This window comes from Xiphophorus hellerii, chromosome 9 (genome assembly GCF_003331165.1).
Source record: "Xiphophorus hellerii strain 12219 chromosome 9, Xiphophorus_hellerii-4.1, whole genome shotgun sequence".
NCBI classification, from domain to species: domain Eukaryota; kingdom Metazoa; phylum Chordata; class Actinopteri; order Cyprinodontiformes; family Poeciliidae; genus Xiphophorus; species Xiphophorus hellerii.
In genome coordinates this window covers 5,132,152-5,154,781 of record NC_045680.1, presented here as the reverse complement: position 1 = coordinate 5,154,781, position 22,630 = coordinate 5,132,152, and the positions used below count along the sequence as shown (strand labels likewise).

At 38.5% G+C, this 22,630-nt stretch overlaps 1 protein-coding gene across 6 annotated transcripts; it reads left to right on the top strand.

Annotated features, from left to right (window-relative positions):
• Positions 1-789: 789 nt before the first annotated feature.
• Positions 790-16,312, top strand: lhx9 (LIM homeobox 9). 6 transcript variants are annotated; one of them, XM_032572728.1, is made up of 6 exons: positions 790-904; positions 4,396-4,667; positions 5,331-5,533; positions 6,309-6,667; positions 10,253-10,455; positions 11,002-13,132. In XM_032572728.1, the coding sequence occupies exons 2-6, from the start codon at positions 4,488-4,490 to the stop codon at positions 11,254-11,256; spliced, it is 1,200 nt and encodes a 399-aa protein (XP_032428619.1). In that variant the 5' UTR covers positions 790-904; positions 4,396-4,487; the 3' UTR covers positions 11,257-13,132. The 6 variants fall into 6 exon arrangements, with proteins under 6 accessions (XP_032428619.1, XP_032428618.1, XP_032428620.1 ...); XM_032572727.1 differs by having other exon boundaries at positions 846-904; positions 4,035-4,667; XM_032572729.1 differs by lacking the exon at positions 790-904 and adding an exon at positions 938-1,092.
• The last annotated feature ends 6,318 nt before the right edge of the window (positions 16,313-22,630 follow it).

The window sequence follows — 22,630 nt, the reverse complement described above, 5'->3', positions numbered from 1 at the left end:
TCTTTCTAAAATGTGCAAAATAAATATATTTATATTATCTTTTAAAAAATAATTTTAAAATGAGACATTATTCATAATAAATATGTTTTCCGGGTAATAATCATCATTCAAAAACAAGAGAAAGTGAGGGGTAAAAAAACTGTAATGATTAAAACACTGCTGTGAGTTTAGGCTCCACTTTGTGTGCTCCCGTCTGCAAAAACACACAAATTAACGCGCACTGTGTTATTTCAATTTGGCATGTGCTTATTGAAGACAGAAGCCATTCTTGTTTTGCAGCTGTGTGTTGCCGTGCTCCACATCTTCTGAGTGATCGAGTTTGACTGCGCACCTTTATTATTGCATATTCACACAAACCTCTGCAGACAGAGAGAACCTGAAGCTGCTGCCGTTCCCTTCTAATCTCTATGCAAACACAAACATTCACGGGTGCTGGTGCGTTTTGTGACCGTGACTCTCATTTACGTTTATTGCAACCAAAAACTTGGAGCAGACGCATTCACGTTTTGCATTACCCGGGTTGTTAAGATATTAAAAATAATAAGAATAATAGCTTTTATAATTTATCAGCCGCTTTTTAACTCAGTTTCTGTTCTTGTTTGGGAATTAAATCCTCCACGCAGAGCAGGCCATTGGCTCGTGCCTTCCCGTTCTCCTGTTTGCTGCTCTCTGTTGAGGGCTTTCTGCATGTAAGAGAGAGGGGAATATTTAAATGTCTTGTGTTTTAATTGACGCACGAACGGGAGCTGCGCGCTCTGAAACGAGGACCACCCGCCCCCTCCTCACCCCTCAAACCCCCCATCTACAAGCAGCGTCTCCACCGCCTGTCTGTCTCCTCTGCTCTGCGCGCACAGTCCGCTGCTCCTCCGCCTGCGCGCCGCACAGGGGGATCTCACAGCCTCAGGTAAGACCCTTTCTGCAACTCTTCAGTCTCGGGGCCATAATAACACAGAGCGGGGCTTTTTTTTTGACGCAAAAAAAACTGGAGGAAATCGACGGAGGAATGTGGGTTGAGAAATGCGCGCGGCACATGTGAGGATGTAACGATGACACGGTTGATATTCTGCAGGATGAACGGGGATGTGATGGAAGGTAAGGCCACGGATTGATTTTTTTGTGCTGCCAGCAAATATGTGATCGTTTATTGGCCAAACTCTGGATTTTGCAGGTGGCTTTAAAATATGAAAAAACGCGTTAAAGTCAGATCAAAATCAGGCGCTTTCATTTGGATCTGAGAACTTTTACAGTTTTGATTTATAAGTCTCTGCTCACTGACGAGAATGACAAAAATTAGGGGGGGGGGGGATTGGACGCTTGCAATTTTTATTATTTAGGTAATTGGTACTTTACCAACTACATATATATATATATATATATATATATATATATATATATATATATATATATATATATATATATATATATATATATATATATATCACTCTTTTCATTTAATCCTTCAAAATAAAACTCTTTCACGTTTTAATATGGTATATGTTTTTTATTTACCGTGATTTAAGCCTAGAGTCTATATAATAATGATATTAAAGTCTAAGTCTAAATATGTATTTATTTATTTATTTTTACAAATACATAAATTGCAAATGGCCCCTAAGTTCATGGTTGCGAATAGAGATGGGGAAGAAATCAAACAAAACGACAGCAACAAAGAGCTGATTTCTTCATCCCCTTGGTGTTCACTGACACACTGCTTAAACCCTCTTCAGTCAAACGAAATGTCACCGCTGGAGGCAATGGGTCAAAACTAACGAGACAAAAAAAATTACATTATCTTATACATATTAGACTTTTAAAAAATAATGCGTTTGGATGAACAAAAAAAGCATAAATGCGCAAGTTCCTATTTTCTAAAGGAGGGAAAAAAAATCAAAAACAAATCAGCAGCGTGAATGAATTTCACACAGAGATGGTTTGCTCCTTTTTTCCCCCCCTCTCGGGGTGTCTTTGTCCAGGTGAAATGCGATCCGTTTTGTTCATTCTCACCGCTTTGCGGCTGCTGCTGAGACCCTGACAGAGAGCAAATGAAGGTTTCTGCTCTGAGAACAGCTGCAGCTCCAGCCCGTCCAGGAAGGTTCAGGCTTCAGCTTACAGCGCTGCTATCAAGGGGCCTCCAATTAAAGCCAACACAACTTCACTAGGGGGGTGTGAGAGAGAGTGTGTGGTGGTGGGGAGGGGGAACGGGATGACGGTGGGAGTGGGGGGGGGGGGGGGGGTCACGATGATCTTACATGTCTTGAAATGAAGCATCCACACCTGCAAACCCCCCTGAGCATGTGTAAATCTATTATTTGAGCTATAATGTCACTTTATGCGTATTTATCTAATCAAGTTAATTATTAGTACAGCAATAAGGCCTGTATCCCCTGGCTGGACCTAAAGCTGGCTTACAGGGGCAGTAACCCAGGGCCCATAGTTATGGGGGCGTCGAGACAAATTTTTATATTTTTATGTAGAATTTATTTATGCAAATAAATAAATAAATAAATAAATAAATAAATAAATAAAATAAAATAAAATAAAAATAGTTTGCATATATCAGTGCATATATCTTGCAGGCCGAACTCCACATCTGCTTTCTTTGTGTATTCAGCCCTAGCATGCATGGCACCATAAACATTTAGGCCTTTCTTGTGTGAGTGTGTTTCCAGAACTGACAGTGCTGCTTTATTTTACGAGGATTTTTTGTTTGTTTGTTTTGAAAGTGCAGTTAAAAAGATTGTCTCAGAAAAACTATTTATATGTGAATAAGGCGTAAAACTTCAAAGTTAATGTGCAACAAACTAATTAGTGAATATGGCACCAAAACTGGCTCCATCCCAGGGCCCCCCATGCTCCTAAATCCGGCCCTGTGTGAGTCTGGGTAGTTTTCACTCCCTTCTGGTCCTGCAGCTGAAACCCTTTAAGTCTGGCCCTTCTTCTCTTTTTTTATTTCATATAAAACAGCTTTCACACCCTTTAAAAGTGACACTGGTCTTTATCATATTTCTCCCCAGTGGCTCTCGTGAAATGCAATATTTAATAGCATTTCATGCAATCATTTTGGAAAATATTACCAAAGAATGATGGTGAAGCTCCATCACATCAAGTCTCCTGTTGGTAAATAAGGTTTTCACGTCTAACAAGAGATGAAATGTGTTGATGAGCCCCCGATTCCTGCAAAAATGTGACACATAGTGGAAAGGAGAGGGAGTTTTGTTCTGCATGACGTTTACAGGCACATATTAAAGTGCTTTTATCACAGCATTGTGGAAAAAGAAAATTTACTTCTTGGAGTAAAAAAAAAAAATCAGATTTTCCATCAAATGGAAATAGAGATGAACTTGGTCTATGCAAAAGTATACATGCAATATTTATCCAAATTTTTTCAGTTAAAAAAATGAACATTGGGTTTTGGACAAAATCCTAATAATATGCTTTATTTTACATTCTTCTTATTATTATTGTTATTATTATTTCAAAATAGTATTAATGCAACCTGTCCCCGCCTTCTACGCTGTCACTGATCACTGCCCCGCCCAGCTGTACAGCAGGAAGATTTATTGCCTTATTTCAGGGCATAAAAACACACGATCTGAGCCAAATAGCAGCGTGGTTTTAGAATAAAACTGTCCGTAAACGCAACACAGTGGGAAATGTAGTTTTTCTTTTATATATATTTACAAAAAAATTTTTTATATTTACTAAGCTTTGGATGCATATTTAAGTATATCAATTACATACAATTTATAAAATATGTATAATATAGTATAATATAATATAATATAATATTTTGGTTTATTTTAGGTACATGTTTTTTTAAAGCCCGATAAAGGCAACGAAAACGTGATGATAAAGTGATGCTTTTTGATGAAATAGTGACAGCTCTTTGTTGGTGAATAGAAAATCAGAGGTGAATCTGAGAGAGAGAAAGAGAGAGAGAGAGAGAGAGGACTCCTCCTACCAAATTATTCACACTGGGCCGGCTCTGCTCTGCTCTGCTCTCTTCACAAATACAACACGGTTCTCAAATCCAGGCAGTCCCAACCTGACCTCCAAGCACCGAGGAACCCCCTCCCTTCCTCCTGCTGCACAAAAAGAAGAAACCCAAAACTTTGTGACATTATTTTTTGGCAACTGTTCACACTGTAGCCCCCTCCTCCTCCCCTGGTCCCTCTCCACCACAGCTTCTACACCGTTTTGTCGCATCATTTGGACTATATACTTTTTCTTCTTCTTCTTTTACTGGATGAGAGACATTCACGGGAAGCAGGAATTCAGCGCCTCTCCTCCTGTCCCACCCATGCTGTAGTTTTTTTTCTGCTTTCAGCCGAGGAGGTGGTCTAAATCACCAGGGTTTGGTTTGTTTTTTTTTCTCCTGTTTTGTGTTTTGTGTAGAGCCCAGTCGGATGCGCTGAGAAAAACAAAAAAAAAAAAAAAAAAAGAGAGAGAGAAAAAGGAAAACGGGGCGCAGCGCAGAGGCACGGTATATGGAAGTTGTGAGCTGCAAAACAGAGGCGAGCAGTTGCACGTTGTGTCCAGGACCGGGAGCCATGCTTTTCCACGGGATCTCCGGGGATCACATCCAAGGGATCATGGAGGAGATGGAGAGAAGGACGAAGACGGAGTCGCGCCTGGCGAAGGGCATGCAGCTCAACGGCAGGGAGTCGGTAAGAACCGCGGAGATGGAGCTGAAATTCAGACCAAAATTCATTTTTTAATACTCGATCATGTCAGGTGATGTGAGACTGTATTGTTTCTAAGGTAAGCAGACCTGAGCTGCATTAACATCTATCTTTATTGACACTTATTTTCAACTTAATATTGTGCTTGAATTTGTCTAATTTGAAATACAACTTAATACTGTATTATGAAAAATAGAATAATTATTCTTCTTGAAATATTAAATACGGTTCTTCTAAAAAGAAACTATGAAACTCAAAAGAAACCAAAAACAATATATTTGAAGTATATCTAAATCATTTGACAATTTGACACCTTGTGGTTATTTTTTATATTCATTATTATTATTATTACATTTACATTAAACAAAAAGTGTAGATATTTTGTACTAAACAGATTAGATATAACAGCTACCCAAGGAAAAACAAAGACTATAAATATTTAACTCCGTACTTAATGTTTCTGCTGTTTCGTATTTAACCGTACCTGGTTCGAGATGTAACAATAAAATGTTTATTTTAAAATAAGTATATATATATAAACATATAAACAAATTCATATTTGTTTATATATAAAATTAGTTTATATATAAACTAATTTTATAGAAATGAACGAAATCGTTTCGTAATCTTCCCCCTTTCATACCCCAGACCATGACCTCCATGAGCCCGGAGAAGCCTGCCCTGTGCGCCGGCTGCGGTGGGAAGATCTCGGACAGATACTACCTGCTGGCCGTGGACAAACAGTGGCATCTGCGGTGCCTCAAATGCTGTGAATGTAAGCTGGCGCTGGAATCGGAGCTGACGTGCTTTGCCAAGGATGGGAGTATTTATTGCAAGGAGGATTACTACAGGTAAGAAGACGTTGGATAAACATCGGCGCGCTCTCGTTTTAAGTGTTAAGCTCTTTAGTGTAGCCATGTCAATATAAACTGTGATCCAATAATCTGCTTTAGGCCTCATTCTTGCACACTAACATCATAATGGTGATCCTGGAAACAAGTTTTGATACTAAAATTCAAGTGTATTCGGCACTGGCTCAGGCAGGAATGCTGTGACTGTATAATGCTAACCACATGGACATGAATGCATGAGTCACCGTCTCTTTTTCCTTGCGCCTTTTACTCGTTTTGAGCTTTATAAGCCGTCGTTTAGTTTTAAAGTAACCCATTTGTGGCTTTTTTTCCTGGGCGCTGTTGAGCTTTCCCCACATTCTCACATTGAAATAAAGCGGGCATGCGTGCTACCTGGAATGCAATCATTAATACAAAATATAACTGTATAAACAGAAGCATTTTTTGCTTACCTCTATTTTGTTTTATTAACAAATATAATGCTAATTGATTGTGTTGCATGAAGCAATGATTGAGGTTAAGGTTGAGTTTTTCTACATTTTAGGGAGAAATTGTTTAAACACACACGCACACACTCAGTTACAAGCCAGATGTGGCTATTAGCGACATCAAAGTGCGGGCCTAATCGTGCATACATTATGACTGAGTCACACACACGTTTTACCTCACCTTAACACTGTAACCCCCCATGTTAGCCAGGTTCAAGTTAGCATTCAGCCAAATTGGAGATTATTATTTTATGTATGCGGGTTTTTTGACGATGCGTCTGTTCCAGAAGGTTCTCCGTGCAGAGGTGCGCGCGCTGCCACCTCGGGATATCCGCCTCGGAGATGGTGATGCGAGCGCGCGACTCCGTGTACCACCTGAGCTGCTTCACGTGCACCACGTGCAACAAAACCCTGACCACGGGCGACCACTTCGGCATGAAGGACAGCCTGGTGTACTGCAGGCTCCACTTCGAGACGCTGGTGCAGGGCCAGGACTACCATCCGCAGCTCAACTTCGCCGAGCTGGCGGCCAAAGGCGGCGGCCTCGCGCTGCCCTACTTCAACGGCACGGGGACGGCGCAGAAAGGGAGGCCGCGCAAGAGGAAGAGCCCGGCTATGGGGATAGACATACCCAGCTACAACACAGGTGAGTGGTCCAGGGGGTGGGGCCTCGCCTCACACGTTCACATGCATGGGCTTTTAATTATTATTATTTTTTAACCCGGACCTAAATTAACTATTTGACCTTAAAAATTGGACTGGCCCGGCAGCAGCAGAGCAAAGTAAGACGAATCACCCCCCTCGTATAATTTCTGCAGAATATTAATTGCTGCGGTGGCCTACATCCTAAAAGCTCCCAGGAGCCGATGGAAGGTTAACTTTGAAAGCTGTTACAGAAATTTGTCAAGCAAGATTCTTGATGTGGAAAACTGCTTCTCTTTGGGGACGCTCCTTTTGTTTCCGTCTTTTCAGCTCTTTTTCACTCAGAATCAGAATAAATAAATAAATAAATAAATAAATAAATAAATAAATAAATAAATAAATAAATATAGGATCATTGTTATTAATATATATATATATATATATATATTTAAAAAAAAATCTTTTTTATTTTAAGAAGATAAATATTGCTTCCGTTACGCATAAAATCCTTTGTTCCCTAATCTGATTAATTTCCTCGCACTCCGCTCTAAAAAACCCTCCGTTCTACAGTTTTTAAAATAAATACACGTCTCATTTAGGCCTTTAAAAAACCCCAACAACAACAACAACAACAACAAAAACCAATTAAACATTATTTGAGGCTAGTAGAGCCTCAGCTTTCTGTTAAGGCGTCTTTTTACGCACCGTTTCCGAGATTACACATAGTAACCCATAATCGAAATTTGACCTCTGCGTCAACCTGCTCGTCAATTTCTATAATTATATTGAAATTACATCTTGATGACTTTACAGTATTAGAGGGTGGGGAGGAGGGTTGCTTTGAGGGAAAAAAATATTTTACTAGTTTGTTCTTCCAAGCTACTAAACTGGATCCTCGCTGCGTAAACTTGCGTTAAATCTCCACTTTTCATCTGAAATCTTTTTTTTCAGTCGCTTGAATGTTACGACCCCGACCCCCCAACCTTCCCCGCAGCGTCCCCATTTTGTTGTCGCTTTCCGCGAATTAGTGTGCGGTTGAGAAAGTTTGTCATTGTGCGCCCAGTTTCCTCTGTTCCCCGCTGAATAGAACAGGGGGAGGAATAGGGGTAATCTGCGCGTTAATTGTTCCTTGTTAATTGAAGGTGACGTTGGAATCTCTGGCCTCCTGCGCGGCGGTCAGTGCGGTTCTCAGGGGCAGAGCAGTTCCGCGCACAGGGGCCTGCAGCGGGGACAGGCACAGAGCACTGTACAGTCCGAGCTGCGCTCGACAGAAAGAAAGGAAAAGAGCTTTATTTTCCCCAAACACAACTGCGAGGATTATGCAAATCTTAAAGTTCCCACTGTTGCTTTTATAGGAAGTAGGATAGCTTTTATGATTTGTTTACGCTCCACAATGCCGTCACAACAGGAAAAAACAAAGAAAAAAAAACAAACAAAACAAAACACTGACAGGCAATTGTAAATCTCACAGCTAAATGATGTCCGTATTAATTCATTAAGCTCCAGACTCAGTAAAAGTCCCAGTGGGAATCTCTCATGTGGGACTCTTTAATAGAATAACACAGACAGACAGACAGACAGACAGACAGACAGACAGACAGACAGACAGACAGACAGACAGACAGATAGATAGATCATTTTTAATAATAATAATAAAAAATTGTGTTAGTCAAATACTCCACAACATTAAAGTGAAACTGAGTCACAGCAGATAAAAAGTTAAACTGAATAATTCAAAGCGGTAAAAAGCCACTTACAGACAATAATAAATCCCTCCGTTAAATTTAGTCTACTTTACGTCATTATTAGGCAGCTCAGACAAAGTAAAGGTCCCAATGGGATTATTTAATTTCTTAATTTATTTGTAGAATGTAATAGATTGAAATTGTGTATTTTATATACATACATACAACAATATACATGTATAAACTCAAGTTTAGACTTTTTTTTGCTGCTCTGCAACTTTATTTATACAAATAAATGTATATCAGTTGTATTCTTTATTTTGGGTCTAATAAATGCTTCGGGTAAAACTATACAACATAAAGCTTTTCAGCTCCAGCAGTAGAAGCATTATCCCCTCCTCCCTTCCTTTTTTGACTTTGCCATTTTGAACAGACTGAGTGTACATGTCCCATTACTGTCTCACACTGTTCATGTTAATACACCAACATGTCAAACCCAGAGACTCACATTCCTGACAAATTGGAAGAGGTTTCGTTTGAGGTTTTGTTTGTGCTTCAGTAGGAACATCCATGCATGTTCCCACCAGGGGAAAGGTGTGTATTCCCCACCGCTCGGTGAACACGTTGCTCTCCTATGCATATGGAGACCCCTAGTGGGTGATGCTGAGAGAAACACCGTTTCAGACAGAGGGATATATTCATGATGCCTTAAAAATAATAATAATAATAATAATTAAGAAAGAAAGAAGTTTTTATGCATCTTATTTTTTATCCTACATGAAAGAGCAGATTTTAAACACATGTTTTATAACATTATATAACATCTATCTCTCCAATAATTAAGCTGCTAGTGTTTTTGCTAATTGGTAATGAACTATATATATATATATTATCTTACTATCCTCAAATAACAAAACAAGTCCACAAAAAAATCAACGCAATTTTCTTGTTTGCATATTAGATTTTCACTCATTTGCAGCGAAATTGATAAAAGTCCAATCTTAGCAAACCAAATTTCTATATTTTAAAAGAAGGAAATTATCTGTTTGCCGGGCCAAAACGTTTCCAACTTTCGGAAATGGTGCGATTCTCTCTGTCACGCTGATAAATGCTGGAGCATCTGTGGAGCGTTTAGCCAAGCATGCATACCATTTAGTGAATCCATTTCAGGTGTTTTACTCTCAAAGCTGCTGACAAATGAGGCCCATTAGGCCAGTTAGTCCCTGCAAACACAGGCAGAGAGCATTTAGCCTGGTCCCAGTGTTATTGTAATAATTCATTAAACTGTTGGCTTTATATTGGTTGGTTTTAAAAACGATATCGTTCTATATATTTTTAGATGAAACAACAGTAGATTCCAGTTGTATGTTGCATCTGTATTGGTTTATACATATTTTAATCACCATCCTCTTGCCTCATAGCAAACAACAAATGTGTGAACAAACTTTTCAAATCGGACAGCATTTGATTAATTTTTGCTGAGAAAACAATTCTGACTAAAATAATATGTTTATTCACTTATAAAAACTTGATTTTAGCCATATTTTGATGTAAACTGTATTTTTCCTTATCGGTCTCCGAGTGTATTGCATCATCTGGAGGCAAATTAAGTTATTTGGAGCAAGTTAAATCCATTTTAGGGCTGTTTTATTTGTAAGGAATAAATTATTCACATTTTTTTTGTCATCTTGCAATCAAAACCATAGGTGCAAACTTTAGATTAATCCAATGCACCATAACAGTTTTTGTGAACAGTGAAATGCAGATATTAATTCACTCAAATAACTTTAATTTGTGACAGGATTTAGAATATTTTTGGAAATTTTAGTCTCCAAATGACATTAGCATTTCTGAATTTGCGTTTTATTTTTCTGACTGCGCTCTGCTCCCTGGCCTTTGTGCAGGCTGCAACGAGAACGACACCGACCACTTGGACCGAGACCAGCAGGCCTACGCTCCGACGCAGAAGACCAAGCGCATGCGGACCTCCTTTAAGCACCATCAGCTCCGGACAATGAAATCCTACTTTGCCATCAACCACAACCCGGACGCCAAGGACTTAAAGCAGCTGGCTCAGAAAACAGGCCTCACTAAGAGAGTTCTGCAGGTAAGCCAGCAGCCATTCCTCTTTACTGATGTTTTCATCCCTCACACTGAGTGTTTGCATCCCTCTTCCCCTCCATTTCCCCTTGTTTCACGCCATCAATTTCATCTCTTTTAGTTTTGCTTTGTTTTGTTGTTCCATGTAGACGTTAGATGTACATCCAGGGGCCTTTACATTAAATTTGTTAACTGTTAAATGCTATTTTTTTCTAGAAATTTGAAAAGTAGTAATAAAGAATGCAACCGAAAGCTAAACACTGTTATATTACTCATAATGAGAGTGCATATTTTCTTTATAGCTGCAGCTCTTGCATTTAAAAAAAAAAATAGGTGCAGGATTTTGATTTGATTTACTGTCAAAATCACACAATAGTTCAAAATAATGATCATATTATAAAGGTTTATATATCTAAAGAGAAGGGAAACTGCAGTAAAACCTGTCATAATTTGATATGTAATGATTTGGTGCTTTCTTTAAAATAATAATAATAAAAAACAACAACTATACTTAAACACAAAAAGTAAAAGCCACACTGGGATTGGTTTGCAGGTTTGGTTCCAAAACGCAAGAGCCAAATTCAGAAGGAACGTTTTGCGACAGGAGAATGGAGGTGTTGATAAGGCTGATGGCACCTCACTCCCTCCACCCTCATCCGACAGTGGGGCCCTGACCCCCCCCTCCAGCGCGGCCACACTAACAGACCTGACAAACCCCTCTATCACTGTAGTGACCTCCGTCACCTCTAGTTTGGACAGCCATGATTCGGGGAGCCCTTCGCAAACTACCTTGACAAACCTTTTCTAACAAGCTATCTCTATCAGACTGATTGTTATTTCAACTGAGTTTTGTTTTTGCTCTTTTTTTGGACTTTCTTTAAGTTTTTTTTTTCTTTAACTTACATTTATTTTTGTAAATGACACCTTTAAAATGAAGCAGAGACAGCTCCTGGGAAGAGACAGTGCTGTACTGTGTACACAAACAGGAACAACAACGGCTACAACAGCAGCGACCACTTAGGAAATTTCTCTAATGTGTAGCATCTCAAGCTGCAAAGATTGACTTTTGGATTCTTGGACTTATTTGGAGTTAAAGATATTGAAAAAATTGTCTTGGGTTGCAGATTTTATTCGGAGGAAAAAAACTTGAAACTTGGCTGGAAATTTAGACTCTGTCTGATCTGACTTAATTTGTGTATTTGTAGTAAAATATGTTTGAAACACGCCCTCCCTAATTTATTGTTAATTGGTGAAATAAAAGAAAAAATAGTGCCAGAAGTATGTATATGTATGCACTGTGTTCGCACTATCAAGATTTTTTAATTTCTCTGGTTCTGCGTTGGAATAATTTGGAAAACCTGTCGAATGTTCTGTATATGGGTAACTCCAGAAAACAGGCTTTAATTAATACCGAATGTTTTCAGTCTGAAAGGCTGACTTTGATGGAATCAGACGCCGGCAATCTGACAGAAGCTACATGTAAAAGCATCTAAATTTACATTGTAAAGCACCTAGACGGCCGCCAGACAGAAGCTGAAACCACACACGGGCGTTTTTCTCATGAATCCAGAAGCAAATCCCACACTGTGCAGTGGTAACTGTTCAGCGCATCCATTAGTAGAAACTGATGATTTAAATAAAATAAAATAAAAAGCAGCAGAAGAAATTCAGATCAGTTGGAATCACTCGTCTGTATGACAGAGCGCTTTCTGCTTTTGGGGACTTGTGGTTCTCACAAAGCCTGGTAAACATATCACCAGACCCACAGCTAAACTCAGTTGCACAGTGACAACATACTGCCCAGAGAAAAGTGCATTATTGTCCTTATCATGTTGCTCAGGGTAATGACGTGATTTTAAATGTAAAACAAAAAAAAAAAAGAAAAAAAAAGAGTCAGGGGCTGAGAAATTAGGCGGTTGCGACGCTGCAGACTAGACTTTAGGAGCTGACAGAACCAGTCAAAACATCTGACCTCAGATGGGTGGAGTCGCGAGAAGAAGCCAGTAGGAAATCATTGTCCATGTGTTCCCTGTTTGTTACACTTTCTTTATTGACACTTGCCACTGAACAGACCAAAAAATAATAGTTTAAAAAAACAAAACCAACAACCCGCCCCTGTTTCTTCTGGCTGATAGATCGAGCGAGAAAACCTTCAGATTTCATTGTGAGCGTCACAGTTTGTTCTCCTGCAGAACAAAGTGCCGCTCTTGATCTACTTCATGAAGTAGACGCCTAACTCAGTTCTACTATGTGCCTTAATGCTATAACTTGGGAGAGAGTTTGTGAAATTCAGGATCTATGTGTTCTTTGTTAACTGACTCACATCCTTTTGGCGCCTCACTAGTTTTGTACTGTTTTGCATCTTATTTCCGAAGATCTTTTTATGGTGTATCCTGTTTTAAAAGTAAAAAAAACAAGAAAAAAAGTGGGCAGGAGGGAGGGGCAGCGATGTCATAGAAAGCATTTGTGCACTCTTTCAGATATAGTTGGGTAATCCAAGAACCTTATATATTGATCTCCGTGTTAATAGTTGAGTACAGTAAGTGTTCTATCAAGATTGTCCATGTTTCCCTGTTTCTTGATAAAGATGGTGTATAGAAACTATTTCCCCTTAAATATTTATGGACCAAACGGTTGTTATATATCTTATTAAATTTGTGTGAATAAAAATACTTTGCTTTAAACGGGTTTTTTATTTTTCATTTACACTTGCCATGTTTTTGTGTTCCTTCTTGAATGCAAGTTTATCACATCAGCAAATGCAAGAGAGAGAGAGAGAGAGAGAGGGAGCATGAGAGAGAGCATTCAGTAATTAACTACAAGCTAAACGTCTTCATTTTTGCTTCCATTTTTAATTTCTATTTCCTAATTTATGATGTTTATGGTTTTTTAACGTAATGCCCCATGGATTTGCATCTAAACCCTGCAGTCAGAAACATTGAAATTGCTTTTTAATGCATGAACATGGCTTTAAATTTTAAATAAAAGGAATGCTGCAAAGCACATATTGATTTCTATATCGATATGCATACGTCGTCTATATTTATGCATAACATATTGGTAAATCTAAAAAGTGAAGTGAGAGTAAAATGCAGACCGCGTAAAGCCAGGTTGCTCTGTAGTTAATATATTCTTACTCTATCGTTTCTTTCAGGGAGAACAAATCTTGGGGCATTACAGCCATACATCCCGACGTTTGAAAATTCCCTAAAGTATTAAGAGAAGGGGAAAACTTTGATGGGAATTCCTCACCATTGAAGACAAAGACAATTTTAGGATAAGATGATAGCAAATCGAGAACAAATAAAACAACCAACATTAAAAAAAAAATTGTGTCAGATGCAAATGTGAAACAGATTTTCTTTTTTTTTGTTGTCTTTTAAAGAGCAAAATGTTTGAATGCATCAGTAGAAGAGACAGTGGTGTATGATATTTATGCTATCAGTGTGTAAAAGTGAAGATTTCTGTTTTGGAGTAGAAAATGTAACATTTTTCATGTAATATAGTTTAAAAAATTACTCACATAAAGAAAGGATGTGATTGAAGGACACCTAAAACAATGAGACAATATAGATGTTATTGATATGAACACACGCACACACACACTGCTCCTATTATAAGCACAAGATATACATCCCAACAGTAGTTTCGTCTGCACACACACCCCCCCACAGAGACACACACACATGCTGCTGCCCTCCTCCTACCCCCCATCCAAGATCCAGCTTGCTAAATAGAAGTTTTCTTTTGTCACAAGTGTCATTTCGTAAAACACATGGCCTCCTTGAGACTCGGCAGCAGGATGCCCATCAAATATGATGAGTGTATGAAGAGGACTGCAGAGCTGGAGCTTTGCCATCTGGCTGTGCCGAGGGAAGGAAGTATAAAAAAGAGAGCGAGAGACAAAGCGGATAAAGAAGAGATCCTCATTCTTGCATGCCCCTCATCATCTTAACATTTTCCTCGAGGTTGTGTATAATTTCCTTTGATCCGCTGTGTGATTTATTGTTTGCTGCAAAAATGAAGCACATGAATTATATACCTCCTGAGCAGACAGCAGATAGGCACTGTTGCTTCAAGCTTATTTGTTCTTGACATTCAGCTTATAACTGTAAAGGGTGAAAAATGCATTCTTGGTTTCTCTTAGCTCATAACTGTGGTTATTTGTGAAAGCAGTATTTCTCTCGTGAGTCCCAGAACGTTCCTGAATATTTTTGGTTCTCACACTTGAGGTTCTTCATCAGTTACATTTCTTCTCAGCATCACTTTTTTGCTTAAAGCTGTTTGAAATATGAGTCATGCAATTGCAGAAATAATTGTTTTTGTAATAAAGGTGAAAAAGCACTTTGTTTTCAGCATGATATGTGATGTACAGTGAATGGACAGCTGCGTCTGAATAAATTAGAATATTTTAAAAATCATTTTTTATTTTAGTAATTTAAATGGAAAAGGTGAAACTTATATCAAGGTTCACAGGTTCATACTGTGGTTATACTTTGAGATGCTTCTGTTTATTTTGATGATTATGACTCACAACCAAAAAAATTCAGTTTCTTACAAAATTATTATTCCATCAGTTTTCTATGATATAGCAAAGTTATGTGAAAAACTTCAATGTTCAGGTGTCCAGCAGTCATCTGCGAAGAGGGTAAGCCAGAAAAAATATCTTTGATGAAGAAGTTGGGAGTTCACAGACTTCTGTGTGTATGGATAATTAAGTGGAAGGAAAAAGTGCAAAGCTCATTTAATGGTTCTACGTAGATTAACAAGGCAGCTGGAGTCACTGATTCAGGATATGCAGGACATGGACACCACTAGTGCAAAGCCACTGCTGAACCTGAAGCGTTTAACAGAACTGGACTGGACTCACTGGTCCAAAGTCCTATTTTGGTTTTTTCTCTTAAAATTATGGTTCCAAAGTCTGGAGGAAGAGTGGAGAGGTAATCCAAGTTGAGGATTTTACAGATGGTGATGATGACGTTGCAGACCAGCTCCACCTCCAGCATGCTGCACCGTAGAATGAAGCAGTAATTTATGCCAAAGGAGAGATCAAGAACTGAGTGTACATTCTCTACTGTGGAGATTTCTGTACTAAAAATCATTTTTTATTGCTGTTATGTAATCTTAAAATTTTCTGCAAAACTGAAATTTGGCTTTTCATTGGCTATAAACCATAGTCATCAAATAAAACAGAAATATTTACATGATGTATATTAGTTTGAGTGTTAAATTGAGGTTTGCTTATTAACATTTTATCAGTGGAATTGAGCAGAATTTCTGATTTTCAGAAATGTATCTGAATCTGCAAAGCAGGAGGTTTGGGGTTTATGCTGTGCAGCACAAACCCAGCGGCACAAATGCTGGGTTTGCATTTCAAATAAAGAAAGAGCCAGAAAAAAAAAGCCACACCAGTAAACAGGCTGGTGCTGGATTCCAACAATGTGGGGAAACGCTCCAGTCAGTCCGAGAGAAAAGCTGAGCCGCCGGGGCGCCTGAGCGCCGTGGCAGCAGGGCTTGTGTTTCTCGGGTCTGATGGGAGGAAGGTGGGCAGGTTTGACACCACACAGCTACGGGAAGCCCAGATGGAAGCAGGAACACAAACAAACACAGCCAGCCCCTGCTCCGGGTTCTGGAGCTGCTGCATGGAAATTCTGGACAACGTCATGACTCCACGCTGGCAAGAAATTCAGAGCTTCGCTTCTCACTGGAATGTATTTTATCTTCAATGTTTTTTTGGGGGGGTTTTGTTGTTTTTTTTAGGCAGGCCTTCTTGATCCAGCTCTGTTCCGCCATAAGGGTTGCTATATTCCAGTCAAAGTATTGTTGTGGTTTTTTGAATAAAAAAACATGCTTATGTATTTGAACACCTGATGTGTTTTGGTCCTTTAACTTAAATAAGTAAATAATTTCAGATGTTTGCCAGATACCAGCTACATTCAATGTAAAATCCAGGACATGCACGGCATTGTGTCGAGCAGCAACAGGTAAGAACGGCGTCCTTCTGCTGACTGACATCCTCCTCTTCCTCTCTTATCTCCTCTTCCTGTTACAGTAAATGACAGCTGTGTACTCTGACTAAAACAATGCTGACAAGGCAGCATATTTTCTGTCACACAAAGAGTTTGTTCATAAATCTCAGCTGATCCTGACAAACATGGCAGATAAAAGGAAACAGGAAAACCTTTCATAAGTGCCACTTTGGCTTAAATTTGTTTAAGATGCAGCTCTTGATGGAGGTTAACTGAGGTCACAGTGCATTAACAACAACAACTTGTTCATCATTTTGAATGCAGCTGCAGAAATAAATACAGAGGGAATTAGCAAAGGATCTCTACACTTCCTGGGTCAGGGGTCTGCAACCTGTGGCTCTGGAGCCGCAAGTAGCTCTTTGAACTCTCCACAAAGGGTCTTAATAAATGATAAAGAGCAAACTAATGTAACAAAATGCAGGTTTTAGTTGTTTTCTGTTTTTTATGGAGCAATTGCTTCAACCTTCCGCAAGTGTATGACCTTAAAGTCTATTTTTCTTGTAATTTGTTTTGAAACTATTTTCATGTGTATTTTTTTTAAATGATCTTCCTCAAATATAAACATCCCATAGAAGAAAATATATGTTTTATGATTACCTTAAACCCTAAAATTAAATATATATGACAACACTTGCCATATGTTTGATATTTCTAAAAAAAATTGTTTATCAAAAAATATCAAAGTGGTCTCTATTTTTTTTTTTAAAGAAAAGCTCTTAAGTTTTATTCAGCTGGACTAAAACAAAAAGGGTAAATGTTGCAGATCCTTTAACTAGACTTACCCCTAGACTTACTCCTCCCTACATCCCTTTGAATTTGAATTAGCAGTTTAAATGTCCCACCATTAAATGAGACTGTCCTTCAAGAAGCTCATTAGTTTTCACTTTTTGTGACTTGATAAACCAGTTTATGCCATGTAAACATTCATAAACCCTGCAGCAGAACTGATGTAGTGACAGGTAAATCTACGGTAATGCTTTTTAAATATTAAGAGATTTTTGTATTGACAGTAAATTAATACAGATGTATTATATGGCTTGTAGTTGTTCTTAAACAGCAGACTTTATGAATACAGTGGTTTGCAAAAGTATGAACACATCCTCATTTTTTTGACAGTATCACTAGAAACTCCAATGTATTCTATTTTGCAAAGTAATGCATAACAGGGAGAAGAATTATCTTTTATTTTACAGGTTTGCCATTCAAATGGATTCAAGCCATTTGATTTAAAAGTTTGCCTAAACAGTTTTAACTGCAGTTACAGCTGCAGGTCTTCTGGTTTACATCTAGAGGCTGAAGCGTTTTTGCTCCCTTGTCTTTGCAAAACAGCTCAGACTCCATCAAGTTGAGTTGAATCTGTGAAAGATAGTTTCTAAGTTTCACCAAAGATTCTTAGTTAAATGTATGTCTAGATGCCTCCAACACATGGAGATTATTTTTTTTATCTCATCCATTCCTTGGAAGGTGAACCTTTGCTTCGACCTTAACTCTATTGAAGCTTCTGATGGGTTTTCTTCCAGTATTGCCCTGCTTTGTCTTCTCTGCATCAACTTCAATGCTGAAAAAAAAGCCCCACCACAGCATGATAGTGCCACCACCATATTTCACTACAGAGGTGGTGCGTTCAGTGGGAGCTTACCATGCAGCTCAGTTTCGGTGTCCTCTGTCCAGAACAAATCCTTCCACCTGTTTGCTGTGTCATTGTTCAATTGCGAAAATAGTTTTTTCGACATTAGTGGAATATTGACAAAGTTTTGCGCACATTTGTAAAGGAATCGATCTAGGGATGTCTTGGTAGGTTTGCTGTTCTGCTGTACTCCTTCAATATTCAGATTGTGAATTGAACATTAGGAGTTTTGGTTTGGTTTCACTTGTTTATTTATATCCAATTAGGTTGCCATATTTTATCCAGTCCCTGGATTTATTATTGCTAGAAATATCTTGACGTATAAGTTCATTTCTTTGAGTTCAGTTTTCTCTGATCTTTATGCACATTGGATTTTCTCACATCAGTGTTGCTCTTTCCTCTTGTTTTGTTGTTTCTTTGAGTTTCAGCTCAGCGGTCAGTGATAATTATTCACCTTCCCTCAGTTTACCTGTTTGCCTCCCTGTCCCAGCTGCACCCTGTCAGGAATTAACCACCTGCCTCTTGTCTACAATCAAACTCCTCAATATTTAAGCCTCATTAGATGTGTTTCCATTGACCACATAATTGCGCAAATTGGAATTGCAAATATAAATTTGCTTAACGGAAACATGGCAAAACTGAAATAGAAACACTTTTCTCACATCACACAAGTCAAGTGACCAACAACTGGATGTTAGTGACAGAAAAGATGAAGAGAGCAGGAAGTGGCAGGAGGATCAAGGTGTGGCATGTTTTTTTTTTATTGACTTATTGTGTGAACAAGCTTATGATTTTAATTGTGTTTCTTATTTAATGGAAACACGGCAACTGTGAAATTGTGTTTATTCAAAATTAGCAGAATGTTGACATAATTTTGAGCATATTTGTAATGGAAACGCTAACGCTCCGCCATCCTTTGCCGGTTCCCTCTTTGACATGATTTGTTCCCTGCCTGGTCTACTGCTTATTACTCTACATTTGTTCACCTGTTTAAGATCAGTAAGTCTTTCTTTCCTGTAAGTTTCCTCCTTCTTCTTAGCTAATGTAAGTTCCTGTCTGTATTTTGGCCCTGAATCAACTGTATCAACCATGACAGCTGTAGAATTTCAAACCTTAGGATATTGTTTTTATAACCTAACCAGTTCTAAATGTCTCCACAACTTCATTTCAGGCCTGTCTGCTCTTTTCCTTGATCTTTGTGATACTAATGTTCACCAACAAACCTTTTGAGACCTTAACAGAACAGCTGCATTTACTGGGATTTAATTAGTCACACATGGACTAATTGGTCAACTTTTGAAAGCATTTATTTTATTTTCTATTCTACTTAGGGTGGTAAAATTAAAGCAAGTTGGGTACATATGCATTCAGATGTTTTGGTAAACAAAAACCTGGAAATGATTCATATTTTATTTTCCCACTTTTTGGCTTTGCACTAATTTGAATTGGTCTAGTGTCTAAAATACAGTGACGTTTGAAGTGGTTGTAATGAAATTAAATGGGGAAATGGGTCAAAGGGCTTTGCAAAGCATCAGAAATAGTCAACACAAGAGAAAACAGATAAGTGATCCAGTAATTTACAACATTTTTACAATCGGATGGGGACCGGCTGATTTTCTAGGTCATCCACCAAAGAATTGTTCTTGCGCACACATTTGAGGTCTCATAGACACAGTGACAGGCGACTGAGCCAAAGTATGGGATGATCACTGAGGCATGGGTCACATCTGCAGTTTACATGCTGCTCTGATGGTGTCGTTCCCATTGTCACTGGTTCTGAGCATATATATATATATATATATATATATATATATGTGTGTGTGTGGGCGTGTGTGTGATATTCTGCCAGTTCCGCCTCAGTTCACCCCTTTCCCATTGATAGGCACCTATTTAACCTCACCTCACACACCAACCGCCACACTAACTCAAACACACACGCTCAGACAGATGTCAGAGGGGTGACGATGTGAATGAGACACAACCTGACTGTGTGTGTGTGTGGGGAGGGGGTGCTCGCATGTGTGTGAGAGAGAGAGAAACTGAGGCCTGCCCCTCTGGATGATGCAAAACAGGTGGAAAGATCCAAATTAAATGGAAAATATTTTATTTGTTATATACGATGGAAATGCTCAAGCAGTCCCTGCAAAACAGATTTCATGAGACGACCCAAACAGAAACAATATTCAGCTTTTGTCCTTCACATTATCTCACACTTTCTCTCTTGTGCCTCATTTAAGCAGCGCTCTCCGCATGCTGTAAATCCTTCATTTCTCTGTTGTGCTGTTATTCTATATTTACATCTATTTGTTATTTGACGGCTCACATCCTGACAACCTTGAGATTTCAGCGATCAAGGCCGATAACTACAGGTTTCAATTGCGCTTTGAAGACAAAACAACATTAATTAGGGGGGGAAATGGAGATGGGGAGCATCATCACGTGAGGTTTGACTCCAAGTTGGGGCTGGATATATGCAGAGCGAGACATTTCACACACATTTCCAGGTGTAATGCCCCCGCACCCCCAACCCTCTCTGCCTCCCTGTTCCTGTGAAGGCTGCGCTATGCGAGGCACATAAGGAAGCTCGTCTGATTTGGTGCGGTGTGTTTCAGCGTGTGACAGGTCATCTTTGTACCGACGGAGTGTAACCTCTCAGTTTCTGCTAAACCTTCAGGATGCATGCAGGCTTCTCCCTCCTCCATCTGCTGGTCTCTATGAAGTCTGCTGCTGATCACAGGAGCTTTGACTGCAGTTTCTGTCTCTACCACACTGCAGACATACCTAACCCCTGAGCCACATCATTAACAAACAGCCAAATAAAATGACACTTGTGAAAACGGCAACATCCTTTTTGCTTTTTGAGAGTTTTAAAACACGTTTTTAGTCTCTCTCTGCAGGAATTTTGTGTATTGCTCCTTAATTTTGAATGTATGAGGGGGGGAAAAAAAACGTCTTTGAATAAAGATTTTATGATGTAGCTATTTACATTGCCCTATAAAACTTTGTAAGAAATCTTAAATTAAATTAATATCTTATTGCAGGAGCATAACCTAGCAGATTTATTTCATTTCAGCTTTTATTTGAGCACATTTATTCAATCAGAAAATAATAATGAAGTCATGTACACCACATTTTTGGCACTCTTGCTGTTAATACTTTGCAGAAACCCATTTGCCAATGATCTACTGAGGCTTTGGACGACTCAGCAGCAGGAAGGCTCAGACTGAATTGTTATATTTAATTACAAGACAAGGAGGCCTGACATTCAGAGCAAACCAGCTAAACATGAGGATGCTGTTAAAGAAAATAAACACAGGGATAACACGAGTGATTATTTTAATCAAATTCAAAAATAATTCAGATGTATTTTTTTTGCAGTTTTCCAACTCAAGTCATGCTCCAATTTCCCTGCTAAATTCTCCAGATAAATCTTTCTGGCATAAATTGCCTTCCTTTTTTGTTTTCCTCTTTCTAAGTGACAGGAATGACATCATGTAACATTTTAAGCTGATCCTACTGAACTGCATGCTGTATAATTTATATCCTGATGTTTTCCTACACTGAATAAAGTTTTATTCTGTGTGTCCTATCATTAATGCTGTATTTATGGAGTCTATGTGACTGCTTCTGTTTTTTCTCCTATAAAACCAACAAAAAGTGGAACAAACTGGACATGTCTTCTTTTAATCCCTTGGTTTGATCTTTCTTGCATCATTTTCTATGCCTCCTTATGATCTGGGATGTAAATAAACATCTATCTTCAAGTATTTCATCCTGTTCAGCTAGTTTTAACAAAATTAACAGACAAAAAAGAAACAATACTTTATGAAAAGTATTGAAAGTTGTTATCCAAACTAGAATTAATGTTCCATTTATTAGTCAAGGCAATTCTAAACAAATTGGGTTTTAGTCTTGATTTTAAGGACCTTTGTGTTTCAGACGATGAATCGAAAGACAGAGTAGAACTACTTCAGGAGACTTTCAGAGATTTCAATCTGTCTGTGCTGGTCTAGTGGGGTGATGTGATCAAGGTCTACTAAGACTTGTACTGAAGGTTTGTTCTGACCCATTTTACCTCAGGGTTTTAAAAATCCTAATCAGTGATTAGGAGTAAAACCAGACTGGTGTTTTTCCTGAAGCATGTTAGAGTTTAGTTGATCAAGAATAAGATTCTGTTCAACTATTTTTTTTCTAAAGTCTAGAAACTGGTTTAAAATCTTTAGACATGGGCGCATCTGAAAAGACAATAGTTTACAATGTTGACATCATTTTGAAAAAGACCAAATACATTTTTAAAATAGGATGTGGAAGTGCAGCTTTTGCCTCTTTTGCTCTAAGTCTATCTCTGATTAGTTCCCCATTCTAAGAGCTACAAGGACATTTGCTCTCACCCTTTTCCTACTCCAGAAAAACTGATATGACACACTTCCCCTCAGAAACTTTAAGATTGAAGAGTGAGAGGTAAAACATGACAAACAGCAAATTTCACATGCTTAAATACTTTAGGGTTGAACAAAATACTTTTC

Excerpts from the sequence above, each read along its gene's own strand:
- lhx9 (XM_032572728.1), top strand. The coding sequence starts at position 4,488 with ATGGAAGTTGTGAGCTGCAAAACAGAGGCGAGCAGTTGCACGTTGTGT. Across the intron at positions 5,534-6,308 it reads TGCAAGGAGGATTACTACAG|AAGGTTCTCCGTGCAGAGGT; the intron begins GTAAGAAGACGT and ends CGTCTGTTCCAG. Across the intron at positions 10,456-11,001 it reads TCACTAAGAGAGTTCTGCAG|GTTTGGTTCCAAAACGCAAG; the intron begins GTAAGCCAGCAG and ends ATTGGTTTGCAG.